Below are 17,046 nucleotides of genomic sequence, written 5' to 3'. Positions count from 1 at the left end.
GTTTGCCAGTGCAACCTCTTAACCATACACATTAGCAACCAGTTCCACACAGTGTTTCAGAGCCAGGGGACATGAGGAGTGCTGTTACCAACTTCCTAATCAAATCAAATCAAATCAAATGTATTTACATTGCCCTTCTTACATCAGCTGATATCTCAAAGTGCTGTACAGAAACCCAGCCTAAAACCCTCTTAAGGCTGTGCTCTACAAGCCTCCTGGACTAGGTCCTCACCCCACAAGGGATAGCAGCAGTCCAAAAATAAGCCTTTTAGATAGAAAGCATATTTTAGCATGGTTGGAGCCTCCCAGGGGCGAAAATCTGATATCAACTTTGGAGGGAACAATTACATGAAATTTTCTCAAGAGCAATTCCTGAGGGGGACACCAAAAGTAGTGCTGTAACACATAGCCTACATTGTAATATGGTAAATGTATATTGAGGAACCAAAGAAATAAGGTGTTTGCCGTACTCCTAACTACCGGTACCCAAAACTACACAACTAATCACCACAGCAATACCATTGCCTTTAACACATCTTAGTTCAGTCACCAGTTTAAGTTGAGAGTGGGGGTATCCATGGCATTTTCCAATTATGCTCCTATTTTACAAGTCAAAAAACTGAGAACCTTTCATAATGTTGTCAAACAAAGACTCAACAAACTTACCTGAGACTCCCTGTCTCTGCTAGTCTGTCCCTGCATATCTGTCCCCAACTCTGCTGTCTGTGTGCCATCTGTAGCCTGCTCTGCCTAATGACATCATTGTGAAACATTTCCATTAGAATTTCATTTCTTTCTTATGAACATTTTATCAACTTGTCTTTGAGATATTAGGCTACTAGGGTTCTTACTATGCGTTTTGGTGTATTGAAAAATACTCTGATGTCCGTCTTTTATTTTTCTGCCATTTTTCTACCTGGCTGGCTGGCTGGCTACACACACAGTGTGTAGGTTATTTACAGTAGGAGATGGGCTTCTATCATCTTCAATCATTCTATTTGGGCTTCGATCTAAAAGGTAGCTAGCAAATGTGAAATGGATTAAAATGACAAGAGTTGACAGCTGTATGAGTTCACCATTTACACAACATTTGCTGCAACCTTTTGTAATTTTAATAGTTTGTTTCATATTGGCTGGCTTCCAACAATAGCTGAATTTGCAAAGCTAGCGAGCACCAATTCAGTTTCAGTGGTGTTTGCTATAATCTTTGCTACCCGGGTTAAATAAAGGTGAAATAAAATAAATAAATAAAAGTTCCCTTGCGACAATTTAGCTTTTGCAACGAGACCATTAAATATATTTAAGACAATGGTAGAAGAGAGTGTAGTTCTGTTCAGTTTGGATTTCAGTTTATCGCTAACCTTATCACAGGGACTTTGAAGCACTAACTTACATCATCTGCATGCTGATCTTGGAATAAATTGATGATAGCAAAGATTCCATCTTTGACGACGCCACATAAATGGAATAGGTACTAGCTAGCTTAATAGTTAATATTTGCGCGCTAGCTCTGCATATTCAGCTAGTGTGTGTGCGCGATTGACTGGATTAACCTCACGTCAGTTACGTGCATTGAGTGCCTTTCAGACAGTAGATACGACCTCTCTGTTACCTAGCAAGCTAAGGAACTGGCAGTGGATCAAACCATTGTGAGGCAAAGGGTGGGGCGCTATTAACCTCTATGGGCTAGGTGGGACACTAGCGTGCCTCCCGTGGTGTTCTCCATCTACAGCTGGTGCATTTCAAGAGCGGCAAATTTGAATCCAAATAAATGTCAAAATTCAAATTTTTCAAACATACAACTATTTTACACCCTTTGAAAGATAAACATCTCTTTAATCTAACCACGTTTTACGATTTCAAAAAGGTTTTACGGCGAAAGCATAAATTTAGAGTATGTTAGGACAGTACATTTACAAGAGTTGTGTGTAATGTTTTGTCAATTCAAAGACAGGGTCACCAAAACCATAAAACCAGCTAAAATGATGCACTAACCTTTTACAATCTCCATCAGATGACACTCCTAGGACATTATGTTAGACAATGCATGCATTTTTAGTTCTATCAAGTTCATATTTATATCCAAAAACAGCATTTTACTATGGCATTGATGTTGAGGAAATCGTTTCCCTCCAATAACCGGCAGTCAAGTCAGCGTCACAAATTAAATAATTAAAATTAGAAAACATTGGTAAAATATTATATTGTCATTTAAAGAATTATAGATTTACATCTCTTGAACGCAATCAACTTGCCAGATTTAAAAATAACCTTACTGGGAAATCACACTTTGCAATAATCTGAGCACTGCGCCCAGAAAAATACGCGTTGCGATACAGACTAGACGTCATGTTGGGGAGATCTAAAATCGAAAATACTATGTAAATAATCCATTACCTTTGATTCTCTTCATCAGATGTCACTTCCAGGTATCACAGGTCCATAACGAATGTAGTTTTGTTCAAAAAAGCTCATCATTTATGTCCAAAAATCTCCGTCTTGTTAGCACATGATCTAAGCCAGCCGGACTTCTCGTCATGAACGAGGGGAAAAAATATATTTACGTTCGTTCAAACATGTCAAACGTTGTATAGCATAAATCATTAGGGCCTTTTTTAACCAGAACATGAATAATATTCAAGGTGGACGAATGCATACTCTTTTATAACGTATTGGAACGAGGGTACCCAACATGAACTCGCGCGCCAGGTGTCTAATGGGACATCATCGTTCCATGGCTCTTGTTCGGTCAGATCTCCCTCCAGAAGACTCAAAACACTTTGTAAAGGCTGGTGACATCTAGTGGAAGCAATAGGAAGTGCCAAAATATTCCTCAGCCCCTGTGTTTTTCAATGGGATAGGTTTAAAGGTAATACAACACATCAGGTATCCACTTCCTGTCAGAAAATGTCTCAGGGTTTTGCCTGCCAAATGAGTTCTGTTATACTCACAGACACCATTCAAACAGTTTTAGAAACTTTAGAGTGTTTTCTATCCATATATAATAAGTATATGCATATTCTAGTTACTGGGTAGGATTAGTAACCAGATTAAATCGGGTACATTTTTTTTATCCAGACGTGCAAATGCTGCCCCCTAGCCCTAACAGGTTAAGTGTCTATAATCAGCACAATTGCTTTCATTGTGTATTATTAATATTATTTAAATTACATAGTTATGTTTCAGTGATATATTCGGGGGGGACAAATCATATTTTTCCCAGGAAGGGGGGGTCGTGTCCCCCCCGTCCCCCCCGGGATTTCCGCCCCTGGAGCCTCCTTTGACATCCTGTAAGCTTGGTAGAGATGAGCAGAGACAACTAGAGAAGGTGTAGTGGGGAGATGGGAGAGGGTTTATAATTGAGGGGCTGCACACAGATCTTTGCTACGCAGGATCACCATTTCGCCTAGCTAGTTGTAGTTCTTTGCTGTGTAAATAAGCCTTTACTCAAAATAACTTTGACGCAACAGTACCTTAACACTGTAACCTCATAGGAATACATCTGCTGTACTGTGGTCCATTGAGTGACTGTTCTGAAGCATACCAACAGGCCCACTGGTGAGGATGATAAGGCAGGATCAGGACTTCACAAATGTCACTCACCATATGTTTATAGAACTGTTTATAAAGTGTGATTAGAAATCCAACATGACTTCAAATGAAATAGACAAAATTATAACGTACGTATGATAAAGAGTGATGGCAAATTGATATGTTTCCCCCTGAACTCATATTGAAAACACTGAGCATGATGAAGTTTCCCTTTGAGGAACATTTGAAAGGGGAGAGGCTCTTTGGAAGCTCACAACCAGGCAGATACAAATCAAAAACACAACTTCACAATTGTTCTCTGGCTCCTTTATAAAGACACAGAGAGACACCTCCATCCACGGATGCCTCCTAGGCAAGGAAAGGCTGGATGACAGCAACTGTTTTCAGTTCACAAGGAGGCATGATAAAGAGGAAATCTGAGAAATCGTTTGGTTAGGCCCACTAGAGGTCTCATTATAACATTAGTTGAGGAGTTGCTGTTACTGATACAACAGTTGATTCACTATGCATCCCAAATAGCACCCTATTCCCTATGGGCCCTAGTCAAATGTCACCCTATTCCCTATGGATGCTGGTCAAATGGCACCCTATTCCCATGGGCCCTGGTCAAAAGTAGTGCATTCTATAGAGAATAGGCTGCCACTGGACACTTCCATTGAGTGCTATCTTTACTCTGTCTCGCTCTCTACACTGTAATTCAATCAACTCCATTAACTCAGCGTGGGGAAACTGCCCTCAGAATAACAAACCTTCGCAGGGTTATAATTAGAAGCTCAGCAGGAAAATAGTGCGGGAATCGCATATACAGATTAAAATGAATAACCTAAATAAACATGATAAAGAAAAACAATGTGTACAGTATAAAACAACATTCTATAAGCACAGAAAACATAAAGCATATCAACATGTATATTATATACTGCATGTGTACACCATCTTAAATAAATTACATGTATTTTTAACTTTTCAAAATGTTTCTAGAAAATGCAAATCTTTGAATAGCATCTGGGTTTGCTTTAAAATATGGTATAGAATCACTCAGACTTTTTATCCAAAGTCTCTGTGTGATTTCATATAACCTCCTATACAGTAACAACATATTTGTCTTTTGCAACACTGAAAGGTTCCAAAACAGAAAGCCCTCTGACAGGAACTACAGGGAGAGGTAGAGATGCAGTATCTCTCTGTATTAGAACCACCACATGCACTATAAGGGATAATCCGGCTCCATTTCCTTCAACCAGCCTCAGCTGATATTGGTTCTGAGACACAGTAAACACGTTAAGTATCTGGATTGCCAGTAAGAGCAGATAAGGCTTTTTCCCCGCTCTCACAGACACATAATGCCTCTAGGCTTAGTGTTGTTGCTGTCCCACGGTTATACTACAGTGTCAACAGTCATCTGTGTTCTCTGGTCATCTGTATTCTGGGGCGGCAGGTAGCTTAGCGGTTAAGAGTGTTGGACCAGTAACTGAAAGATCGCTGGTTTGAATCCCTGAGCCGACTAGGTGGACAATCTGTTGACCAAGGCACTTAACTATAATTGCTCCTGTAAGTCACTCAATATGAGTATCTGCTAAATGACTAAAATGTAAATCCACCAATGCAAAATCAGTCGTCCCAACCAAACATACGTCCCGTCATCTGGTAGAACTTCATGTTGAAAGGCCTGTAGAAGTCCCGTAGCCTCTGCACCACCTCTGGGTGGATGTTGGGGTGGATCCGCCCTTTGGTTTTTCCCAGGCAATGGGGCTTGCTGCTGCCCTCAGCCTTCTTGAGGCAGGAGAAGCCCTTGGTCTGGTTGAAGTAGAAGTGTTTGTCTGTGATGATCCTCTTGAGTCCCAGGAAGTCCTGCACCCGGCCCAGCTCTCCGGCCGGGTCGCTGATCAGACGCTCCCCGCTCACAAACAGGATCTGGCCCATGGGGAAGTACTGCAGCCAGTTGTCTAGGTGCTTGGCATAGATGCCGATCTGGATGGCGCTCCAGGATGTGTCGATGAGCCGCGTAGTCCTGTTTTTGAAGGTCAAGCTCTCGAAGGTGGGAATATTTGGGTTCTTGGACAGCGTCTGTGTGTAGTCAGAGATGGCCCTGGTGATGGGGTCCCTCACAACCACGATCAGCTTGGTGTCCCGGGACATGGCGGAGATCCGGGCCGGGGCCTCTCTGGTCACAAAGTAGCTGGGGGTCTTCTCCATGGTGATCTGGCCCTCCAGGGTCTTGGGCATCAACTCCCTGAAGAGAGGAGAGGGATACGTTGAGAAGACCATGATTGACTGACTGTCAGACCTACGTATAAACTTTGACAAGAACAACAAGTACAACAAACATGTGAGACTGAGAAAACCCAAAACAAACACATCTAACACTTTATTTTCATTGGATTTGACTTGAATTTTCTTTATCATGCAGCTACAGAGTCTGCAAGCTTTAAAACCAGCCAGAAAAGCAGGGCCAAATGTACAGTATCACATCTACACTTGTTGATAGTTGTGTAGTGCATCTGAGAGTATTGATAGATGTGTAGTGTGTCAGAGTATTGATAGCTGTGTAGTGCATCAGAGCATTGACAGTTGTAAAGTGAGTCAGAGTTTTGATAGTTGTGTAGTGCATCAGAGTATTGATAGTTGTGTAGGGTGTCAGATTATTGATAGTTGTGTAGTGCGTCTGAGAGCATTGATAGATGTGTAGTTCATTGCGACTGCACTACGACGACCACGACTGGACTACGACGTAATCTGCTCGAGGGGGTACTTAACTGGCTTCTACATCGCGTCGTCCCTCTAAGGCCCTTCTGCTAGCTTGCTAACGCCGGTCTGCTAGCTTGCTAGCCCCGGTCTGCTAGCTTGCTTGCCCCGGTCTGCTAGCTTGCTAGCGACGGCCTGCTAGCTGTCTGAATCGCTGTGTCTCCTGCCAGCCCAACCACTCACTGGACCCCTATTGATCACTCGACTACGCATGCCTCTCCCTAATATCAATATGCCTTGTCCATTACCGTCCTGGTTAGTGATTATTGTCTTATTTCACTGGAGAGACTCTAGCCCTGCTCAATATGCCTTAACCTGTTAGGGCTAAGGGGCAGTATTTTCACGGCCGGATAAAAAACGTACCCGATTTAATGTGATTATTACTCCTGCCCAGAAACTAGAATATGCATATAATTATTAGCTTTGGATAGAAAACACTCCAAAGTTTCTAAAACTGTTTGAATGGTGTCTGTGAGTATAACAGAACTCATTTGGCAGGCAAAACCCTGAGACATTTTCTGACAGGAAGTGGATACCTGATGTGTTGTATTGACTTTAAACCTATCCCATTGAAAAACACAGGGGCTTAGGAATATTTTGGCACTTCCTATTGCTTCCACTAGATGTCACCAGCCTTTACAAAGTGTTTTGAGTCTTCTGGAGGGAGATCTGACCGAACAAAAGCCATGGAACGATGATGTCCCATTAGACACCTGGCGCGCGAGTTCATGTTGGGTACCCTCGTTCCAATACGTTATAAAAGAGTATGCATTCGTCCACCTTGAATATTATTCATGTTCTGGTTAAAAAAGGCCCTAATGATTTATGCTATACAACGTTTGACATGTTTGAACGAACGGAAATATATTTTTTCCCCTCGTTCATGACGAGAAGTCCGGCTGGCTTACATCATGTGCTAACGAGACGGAGATTTTTGGACATAAATGATGAGCTTTTTTGAACAAAACTACATTCGTTATGGACCTGTGATACCTGGAAGTGACATCTGATGAAGAGAATCAAAGGTAATGGATTATTTACATAGTATTTTCGATTTTAGATCTCCCCAACATGACGTCTAGTCTGTATCGCAACGCGTATTTTTCTGGGCGCAGTGCTCAGATTATTGCAAAGTGTGATTTCCCAGTAAGGTTATTTTTAAATCTGGCAAGTTGATTGAGTTCAAGAGATGTAAATCTATAATTCTTTAAATGACAATATAATATTTTACCAATGTTTTCTAATTTTAATTATTTAATTTGTGACGCTGACTTGACTGCCGGTTATTGGAGGGAAACGATTTCCTCAACATCAATGCCATAGTAAAACGCTGTTTTTGGATATAAATATGAACTTGATAGAACTAAAAATGCATGCATTGTCTAACATAATGTCCTAGGAGTGTCATCTGATGGAGATTGTAAAAGGTTAGTGCATCATTTTAGCTGGTTTTATGGTTTTGGTGACCCTGTCTTTGACTTGACAAAACATTACACACAACTCTTGTAAATGTACTGTCCTAACATACTCTAAATTTATGCTTTCGCCGTAAAACCTTTTTGAAATCGTAAAACGTGGTTAGATTAAGGAGATGTTTATCTTTCAAATGGTGTAAAATAGTTGTATTTTTGAAAAATTTGAATTTTGACATTTATTTGGATTCAAATTTGCCGCTCTTGAAATGCACCTGCTGTTGATGGAGTGCACCACGGGTGGCACGCTAGCGTCCCACCTAGCCCCAAGAGGTTAACCTCTCTAGGGTCGGTGGGACGAAATCGTCCCACCTACGTAAAAGTCAGTGGAATCCTGTGGCGCGTTATTCAAATACCTTAGAAATGCTAATATTTCAATTTCTCAAACATATGACTATTTTACACCATTTTAAAGACAAGACTCTCGTTAATCTAACCACACTGTCCGATTTCAAAAAGGCTTTACAACGAAAGCAAAACATTAGATTATGTCAGCAGAGTACCAAGCCAGAAATAATCAGACACCCATTTTTCAAGCTAGCATATAATGTCACATAAACCCAAACCACAGCTAAATGCAGCACTAACCTTTGATGATCTTCATCAGATGACACACCTAGGACATTATGTTAAACAATACATGCATGTTTTGTTCAATCAAGTTCATATTTATATCAAAAACCAGCTTTTTACATTAACATGTGACGTTCAGAACTAGCATACCCCCCGCAAACTTCCGGTGAATTTACTAAATTACTCACGATAAACGTTCACAAAAAACATAACAATTATTTTAAGAATTGTAGATACAGAACTCCTCTATGCACTCGCTATGTCCGATTTTAAAATAGCTTTTCGGTGAAAGCACATTTTGCAATATTCTAAGTAGATAGCCCGGCATCACAGGGCTAGCTATTTAGACACCCACCAAGTTTAGCCCTCACCAAAGTCAGATTTACTATAAGAAAAATGTTATTACCTTTGCTGTTCTTCGTCAGAATGCACTCCCAGGACTTCTACTTCAATAACAAATGTTGGTTTGGTTCAAAATAATCCATAGTTATGTTCAAATATCCTCTGTTTTGTTCGTGCGTTCAAGACACTATCCGAAGTGTAAAGAAGGGTGACGCGCACGACGCGTTTCGTGACAAAAGAATTCTAAATATTCCATTACCGTACTTCGAAGCATGTCAACCGCTGTTTAAAATCAATTTTTATGCCATTTTTCTCGTAAAAAAGCGATAATATTCCGACCGGGAATCTGTGTTTTAGTACAAAGAGAGAGAAAATAAAAACATGGGGTCGCCTCGTGCACGCGCCTCAGTCTCATAGTACTCTGACCGACCACTATCCAAACGCGCTAATGTTTTTCAGCCAGGGCCTGCCTCGACATCATTCAGCCTTTTCCCGGGTTCTGAGAGCCTATGGGAGCTGTAGGAAGTGTCATGTTACAGCAAAGATCCTAAGTTTTCAATAAAAAGAGTCAAGAAGCTCAAGGAATGGTCAGAGAGGGCACTTCCTGTACAGAATCTTCTCAGGTTTTTGCCTGCCATATGAGTTCTGTTATACTCACAGACACCATTCAAACAGTTTTAGAAACTTTAGGGTGTTTTCTATCCAAAGCCAATAATTATATGCATATTCTAGTTTCTGGGCAGTAGTAATAACCAGACTAAATCGGGTACGTTTTTTATCCGGCCGTGTAAATACTGCCCCCTAGCCCTAACAGGTTAACTAACCTCCAGATGAGCTTCAATGCCATACAACTCTACTTCCGTGGCCTCCAACTGCTCTTAAATGCAAGTAAAACTAAATGCTCTTCAACCGATTGCTGCCCGCACCCGCCCGCCGATCCAGCATCACTACTCTGGACGGTTCTGACTGAGAATATGTGGACAACTACAAATACCTAGGTGTCTGGTTAGACTGTAAACTCTCCTTCCAGACTCACTTTAAAAATCTCCAATCCAAAATTAAATCTAGAATCGGCTTCCTACGTCACAACAAAGCATCCTTCACTCATGCTGCCAAACATACCCTCGTAAAACTGAACATCCTACCGATCCTCGACTTCGGAGATTTCATTTACAAAATAGCCTCCAACACTCTACTCAACAAATTGGATGCAGTCTATCACAGTGCCATCCTTTCTGTCACCAAAGCTCCATATACTACCCACCACTGCGACCTGTACGTTCTCGTTGGCTGGCCCTCGCTTCATACTCGTCGCCAAACCCACTGGCTCCAGGTCATCTACAAATCTCTGCTAGGTAAAGCCCTGCCTTATCTCAGCTCACTGGTCACCATAGCAGCACCCACCCGTAGCACGCGCTCCAGCAGGTATATCTCACTGGTCACCCCCAAAGCCAATTACTCCTTTGGCCGCCTCTCCTTTCAGTTCTCTGCTGCCAATGACTGGAACGAACTGAAAAATCACTAAAGCTGGAGACACTTACCTCCCTCACTAGCTTTAAGCACTAGCTGTCAGAGCAGCTCACAGATCACTGAACCTGTACATAGCTCATCTGTAAATAGCCCATCCAATCTACCTCATCCCCATACTGTATTTATTTATTTATCTTGCTCCTTTGCACCCCAATACCTCTACTTGCACATTCATCTTCTGCACATTCTACCATTCTTGTGTTTAATTGCTATATTGTAATTACTTCACCACCATGGCCTATGTATTGCCTTACCTCTCTTATCCTACCTCATTTGCACATGCTGTATATAGATTTTCCTACTGTATTATTGATTGTATGTTTGTTTATTCCATGTGTAATTCTGTGTTGTTGTATGTGTCTAACTGCTTTGCTTTATCTTGGCCAGGTTGCAGTTGCAAATGAGAACTTGCTCTCAACCAGCCAACCTGGTTAAATAAAGGTGAAATAAAAAATAAAAATAAAATCAGAGTATTGATAGTTGTGTAGTGCATCAGAGTATTGATAGTTGTGCAGTGTGTCAGAGTATTGATAGCTGTGTAGTGTGTGGGAGTATTGATAGGGGTGTAGTGCATCAGCGTATTGATAGTTGTGTAGCATGTCAGAGTATTGATAGTTGTGTAGTGTGTCAGAGTATTGAGAGTTGTGTAGTGCGTGGGAGCGATATCTGTTCTACGGTAGTGTTTCCTAATGCAGCCTATTCCCTGATTATATAGTGCACTACTTTTGACCAGGGCGCATCACAAGTAAAATATTGCAGTTTTCAGCTAAATTCCTTCAGTTCTACACATTTAGGCATGATTTTTGTTATGTTAATCTGATATCTGAGTGAGAATGACTAACAAAATCAATGGGGGCCCACTGGAGGTCAGGGCCCAGGGGACGTGCCTGGTCAGCATTTGGTCATGATTACAACAAGTTTAGATACCTGGCTAGACTAACTACCATTGTTAGCTGACATGTTTAATAATACAATATGGCATCTAACAAATCATAGGTAGTCAGTGAGTGACTGTCTGTGACTGACATAACAAGAGAAAACCTGCCGAATGATGAACAACCACATTTCTAAATTGCATCTGATGTATTCTACTATTCTTACTCTCTACAGTAGTTGAGACCCCGACTGAGTTCCCCAAAAAGCTTTTGTCTCTTATGCTTGGAGCCGGCCCTGAATGCCCTGTACCACTATAAAAATACAACAGCGTTAACAACCTTTCCAAAGCAGAAAAAAACTCATCCTTCGTTCGTGACACGCAGCAGTGGAAGAACATGTTTCTAAGCTTATCTGAATCTGGATCTGGAACGTCATCAAATAGACTATTTTAGAACCACAATTTGATTAATTGCTGCATGGACCTATTCGCTGTTTCTTATTCAGTAGATATTAAAAATGAAAAGTGTTCGTATCAGGCCGCATAATATTGTGATTAGAGATTTTTTTTCTTCTCAGTTTTAATATCACATTTATTGGACACTTGATTTGGAAAAGAGAAACCCTATGTTTCGGGGCGCCTTCTAAACAGCTGCAGATGAGTGAACAGACCATAGCAGAGACATGGTAGTCACAGCAAAAGCCCTTGAGTCCTGTTGGACTCAAGGGCTGTTTCCACAATGGCATCACATTCCCTATATTGTGCACTACTTTAGACTTCTGGTCAAAACCAGTGTACTATGTAGGGAATAGGGTGCCATTTGGGACAAAGCCTAGGAAATGAAATCCTGGTGATGAAAGAATACCCATAAATCCCACCTCAAATATTTACAGCAAAAAAGTTAAAGTGGGAAGGCCGCTCAGCCTTAATATTTGCTTTAACATTTTCTTTGGCAATATTTCTTAATCTGTGCGGGCCCATTTTTCACAAAATCTATTCGGCCATGACACCCCACCTTTCCAGCTTCTCTCCCCTGTCTCCCCTTCCTTCTCCACCCTCGCCTCTCCTCCGCTGCCCCGAGTGCCTTCAGGACAGTGACCTGAACCAAAGCAGATAAAAGCAGCCCATGAATCATTAACGTCTCCTTCTCCCAGCCATTTAGAGCCTCTGCAGAATGCACACTTCAATTATTCATCCTAGCTCTCTCTATCACTCTGCTGGTGTGGCTCTGCTTAAAACCTCTTACATCTAGACGTTCCGCTAGCGGAACACCTGCTCCAATATCCAATGATAGGTGTGGCGCGAATTACAAATTCCTCAAAAATACAAAAACTTCAATTTTTCAAACATATGACTATTTCACAGCATTTTAAAGACAAGACTCTCCTTTATCTAACCACACTGTCCGATTTCAAAAAGGCTTTACAGCGAAAGCAAAACATTAGATTATGTCAGCAGAGTACCAAGCCAGAAATAATCAGACACCCATTTTTCAAGCTAGCATATAATGTCACAAAAAACAAAACCACAGCTAAATGCAGCACTAACCTTTGATGATCTTCATCAGATGACAACCCTAGGACATTATGTTATACAATGCATGCATGTTTTGTTCAATCGAGTTCATATTTATATAAAAAACCAGCTTTTTACATTAGCATGTGACGTTCAGAACTAGCATACCCCCGCAAACATCCGGTGAATTTACTAAATTACTCACGATAAACGTTCACAAAAAACATAACAATTATTTTAAGAATTATAGATACAGAACTCCTCTATGCACTCGATATGTCCGATTTTAAAATAGCTTTTCGGTGAAAGCACATTTTGCAATATTCTCAGTAGATAGCCCAGCCATCACGGCTAGCCATTTAGACACCGACCAAGTTTAGCCCTGATCAAACTCCGATTTACTATTACAAAAGTTTCATTACCTTTGTTGTCTTCGTCAGAATGCACTCCCAGGACTGCTACTTCAATAACAAATGTTGGTTTGGTCCAAAATAATCCATCGTTATATCCGAATAGCGGCATTTTGTTCGTGCGTTCCAGACACTATCCGAAATGGTAAAGAAGGGTCGTGCGCATGGCGCAATTCGTGACAAAAAAATTCAAACTATTCCATTACCGTACTTCAAAGCATGTCAACCGCTGTTTAAAATCAATTTTTATGCCATTTTTCTCGTAGAAAAGCGATAATATTCCGACCGGGAATCTCCTTTTCGGCAAACAGAGGAAAAAAATCACAAAGACGGGGGCGGCCAGGTCACGTGCCTAAGCCCACAGTCCCTTGATCGGCCACTTGAGAAAGGCGATAATGTGTTTCAGCCTGGGGCTGGGATGACGACATTCTGTTTTTTCCCGGGCTCTGAGCGCCTATGGACGACGTAGGAAGTGTCACGTTAGAGCAGAGATCATTAGTAAAAGATAGAGATGGCAAAGAGGTTCCAGAAATGGTCAGACAGGCCACTTCCTGTAAAGGAATCTCTCAGGTTTTGACCTGCCATTTGAGTTCTGTTATACTCACAGACACCATTCAAACAGTTTTAGAAACTTTAGGGTGTTTTCTATCCATATATAATAAGTATATGCATATTCTAGTTACTGGGTAGGATTAGTAACCAGACTAATTCGGGTACGTTTTTTATCCAGCCGTGAAAATACTGCCCCCTAGCCATAAGAGGTTAAAGCCCAGGGTGTGTGTGTGTGTGTGTGTGCTGACAAAGTGGCCTGCCTGCGCTGCTCCCATGGCAGATGCATTTTACTGTCCATGACGGAACTACTGAGCTGTGCTAGGGGAAGGAGGCGGGCCCAGCCTCTGTCAGGTCCCCTGGCTGGTCAAAATGGGGAGGAAGAAAAGATGAGAGGAGGGTGAGGCCTACTCATCTTTTCAATCTCAGGGCCTTTATAAAGCGACACACAGTAGCAGATATGCCTCGGCTCCCCACAGCCATCCTCCGCCACCAAACTTGCTACTTTCCTAATGTGATGGCAGCACCGTTTTTCTGTCTCACAAACAGGCAGGTAAAAGATTATGCTCAGTTTAACCTCCATGCAGCTAAAGAAAACGAGGCATCTGAGATGCCACTAAAGAGATGTGTTTATCAGAGTGAGAGTGCTTCTGAGAGATGCCAGCTGTCAGACTGTGAAGTGGATGACTTCACCACGCCCTTAAGCTTGTCTCCAAGATTTTCCTCTTGCTCTGATGCTGGGAAAGTCAAGATATTTGAATAAATGTCAATATCCAGCCTGAAAACAGAGGATTTGGTTTCACCCAAAAAATGACCACGTTCAATTTGGCCAGTGTCTTTTTGGTTCCACTATGACACCTAAATGTGTTTAAAATCGTTTATGTTTTGCCAAGATTTATCCACCACAGGAGGCTACTGAGGGGAGGACTGGAAGTCAAGAATGGAGTGAATGTAACTGTATCAAACACATGGACACCATGTGTTTGATATATGTGAGACCCGTCCTCCCCAATTAAGGTGCCACCAACCACCTGTGTGATACACAGAGAGCTTTCACTTTGAAGTGTCCCTCCATGGTTTATGTGCCTTTCCTGCCCTTCAGGGTGCAGATGCTTCCAAGGTATAAAAGGCTTAGCATCCTGAGTGACTCTAACCGGGCAGCCTCATGTCACAAGATCAGGGTGAGGCAGCACACCTACACACAGTTAGTTCTCCAGTTTTAAAATATATATTTACACTAAGAGTGTTAAATCAACACTGAAGGTTTTGAGTCTGTGGACCCATTTTGACACCGGAACAGTGTTAAATTAACACTCTGCCTCATTCAAATATTTCACAGAGTGTCTTGCCTTTCGAGTTTATTGTAACAGTTACCGCCCATGACTGTACTTGTTAGTGACAGAGACATGGTTGTTGCACTAATTTTCAGTCTTATGGACTTCACCAAGTGAGATCCTAAGCGAATATGTTATTGTAAAAAATATATTTACTGTATTTAACATAATACCATACATATTTTGTGAGGACTTATTTTGAGGGCCTAGTTTTACCATAATACTGGGGCCTAAAACTAATACACATCACTTTGAATCAAAACCACACCCATCATCATACCCATCACTATCATATTTCCCAGCATGCTCTATTGCATGCTGTATTGCAGAGAGATTTTTGAAATAGTTTGTTTCAATATCTATGTTTCTGCCTGGAATTCTTTGCCCCATCACCTCCGTGGCCTGGCTATCACCCTGGTCCGTGGTCTGCTCTCCTATGTGCAGTGCAGAGTTACAACATTCTGGTAACTTTCAAAAAATTCCAGGGTTTTTCAGATATCCTGTTTGGATGAATTCAGATTTCCTGCTTATTCCCTCCTGATTCCAAGAATATTCCAATCAAGATCTCTGGAAAAACTGGGAGTTTTGGGAAAGGGGGGTACTGAAGGAGGTGCAGAGTACAGGAATGGGACTGTGGTTCTTTGAGGCTATCCACCAGCCCCTGAACATAAGCATCAGATATAAGTTGTGTTGCAAATGGCACACTGAGCCCTATGGGCCCTGGTCAAGTGTAGTGCACAGTGCACAATAAAGGAAATACGGTGCAGTTTGGAATCCAACCACTGAGGTTAATGCAACCTGATTACAGTAAGAACAGAATCAGAATAGAATCAGTACAGTATCAGGACAGTATCAGGACAGTATCAGGACAGTATCAGGATTGTATCAGGACACTATCAGGATAGTATCAAGATAGTATCAGGATAGTATCAGAATAGTACGAGGATAGTATCAGGACAGTATCGGAACAGTATCATGATAGTATCAGGATAGTATCGGGTTAGTAACAGAATAGTATGGGTATAGTATCATGAGAGTATCTAGATAGTTTTAGGAGAGTATCAGGACAGTATCAGGACTGAATCAGATCAGTATCAGGATAGAATTAGGATAGTTTCATGAACATATCAGGAATGTATGAGAATAGTATGAGAAAAGTATCAGAATAGTGTCAGGATAGTATCAGAATAGTATCAGGATAGCATCAGAATAGTATGAGGATAATATCATGATAGTATCGGATACTATCAGGATAGTATAAGGATAGTAGCAGGACAATAATAGAATAGTATCAGGAAAGTATCAGGATTGAATCAGAAGAGTATCTGGATAGTATCGGGTAAGTACCAGAATGGTATGAGGATAGTATCATGATAGTAACATGATACTATCTGGAGAGTATCAGGACATAATCAGAACAGTATCAGGATAGTATTAGGATAGTATCATGATAGTATCAGGATAGTATCAGGATACCATGAGAATAGTATCAGGATAGTAACATGATGGCATCAGGATAGTATCAGAATATTATGAGGATAGTATTATGATAGTATTGGGATACTATCAGGATAGTATAAGGATAGTATCAGGACAGTATCAGAAAAGTATGAGGATAGTATCAGGATAGAATCAGAAGAGTATCAGGATAGTATCGGGTTAGTATCAGAATGGTATGAGGATAGTATCATGATAGTATCATGTATCATGATCATGATAGTATCGGGATAGTATAAGGATAGTAATAGAAAAGTATCAAGATAGTTTCAGAATAGTATCAGGATATAATCAAAATAGTTTTAGAAAAGTATCAAGATAGTATCAGGATAGTTTCAGAAGAGAATCAGGATTGTTTCTGAATAGTATCAGGATAGTATCAGGATACTATCAGAATAGTATCAAGATAGTATCAAGATAGTATCAAGATAGAATCAGAAGAGTATCAGGATAGCATCAGGTTAGTATCAGAATGGTTAGAGGATAGTATCATGATGGTATCATGTATCATGATCATGATAGTATCGAGATAGTATCAGGATAGTGTCAGAAGAGAATCAGGATTGTTTCTGAATAGTATCAGGATAGTATCAGGATCAGTATTATATCAGTATCAGGATAGTATCAGATAAGTTTCAAGATAGTATCATAAT

At 41.0% G+C, this 17,046-nt stretch overlaps 1 protein-coding gene across 1 annotated transcript in view; it reads right to left on the bottom strand.

Annotated features, from left to right (window-relative positions):
- Positions 1-3,605: 3,605 nt before the first annotated feature.
- LOC106610530 (heparan sulfate glucosamine 3-O-sulfotransferase 3A1) overlaps positions 3,606-17,046 on the bottom strand; it is a 122,188-nt gene continuing 108,747 nt past the window's right edge. The window contains exon 2 of the mRNA XM_014209920.3: positions 3,606-5,785. Coding sequence (XP_014065395.1) covers positions 5,164-5,785 — 622 coding nt within the window. The 3' untranslated portion in view covers positions 3,606-5,163. The remainder of the gene's footprint in view (positions 5,786-17,046) is intronic.

Source organism: Salmo salar, chromosome 01 (assembly GCF_965601325.2).
Source record: "Salmo salar chromosome 01, fSalSal1, whole genome shotgun sequence".
Taxonomy (NCBI): Eukaryota; Metazoa; Chordata; class Actinopteri; order Salmoniformes; family Salmonidae; genus Salmo; species Salmo salar.
This window is presented reverse-complemented; position numbering and strand designations above follow the sequence as displayed.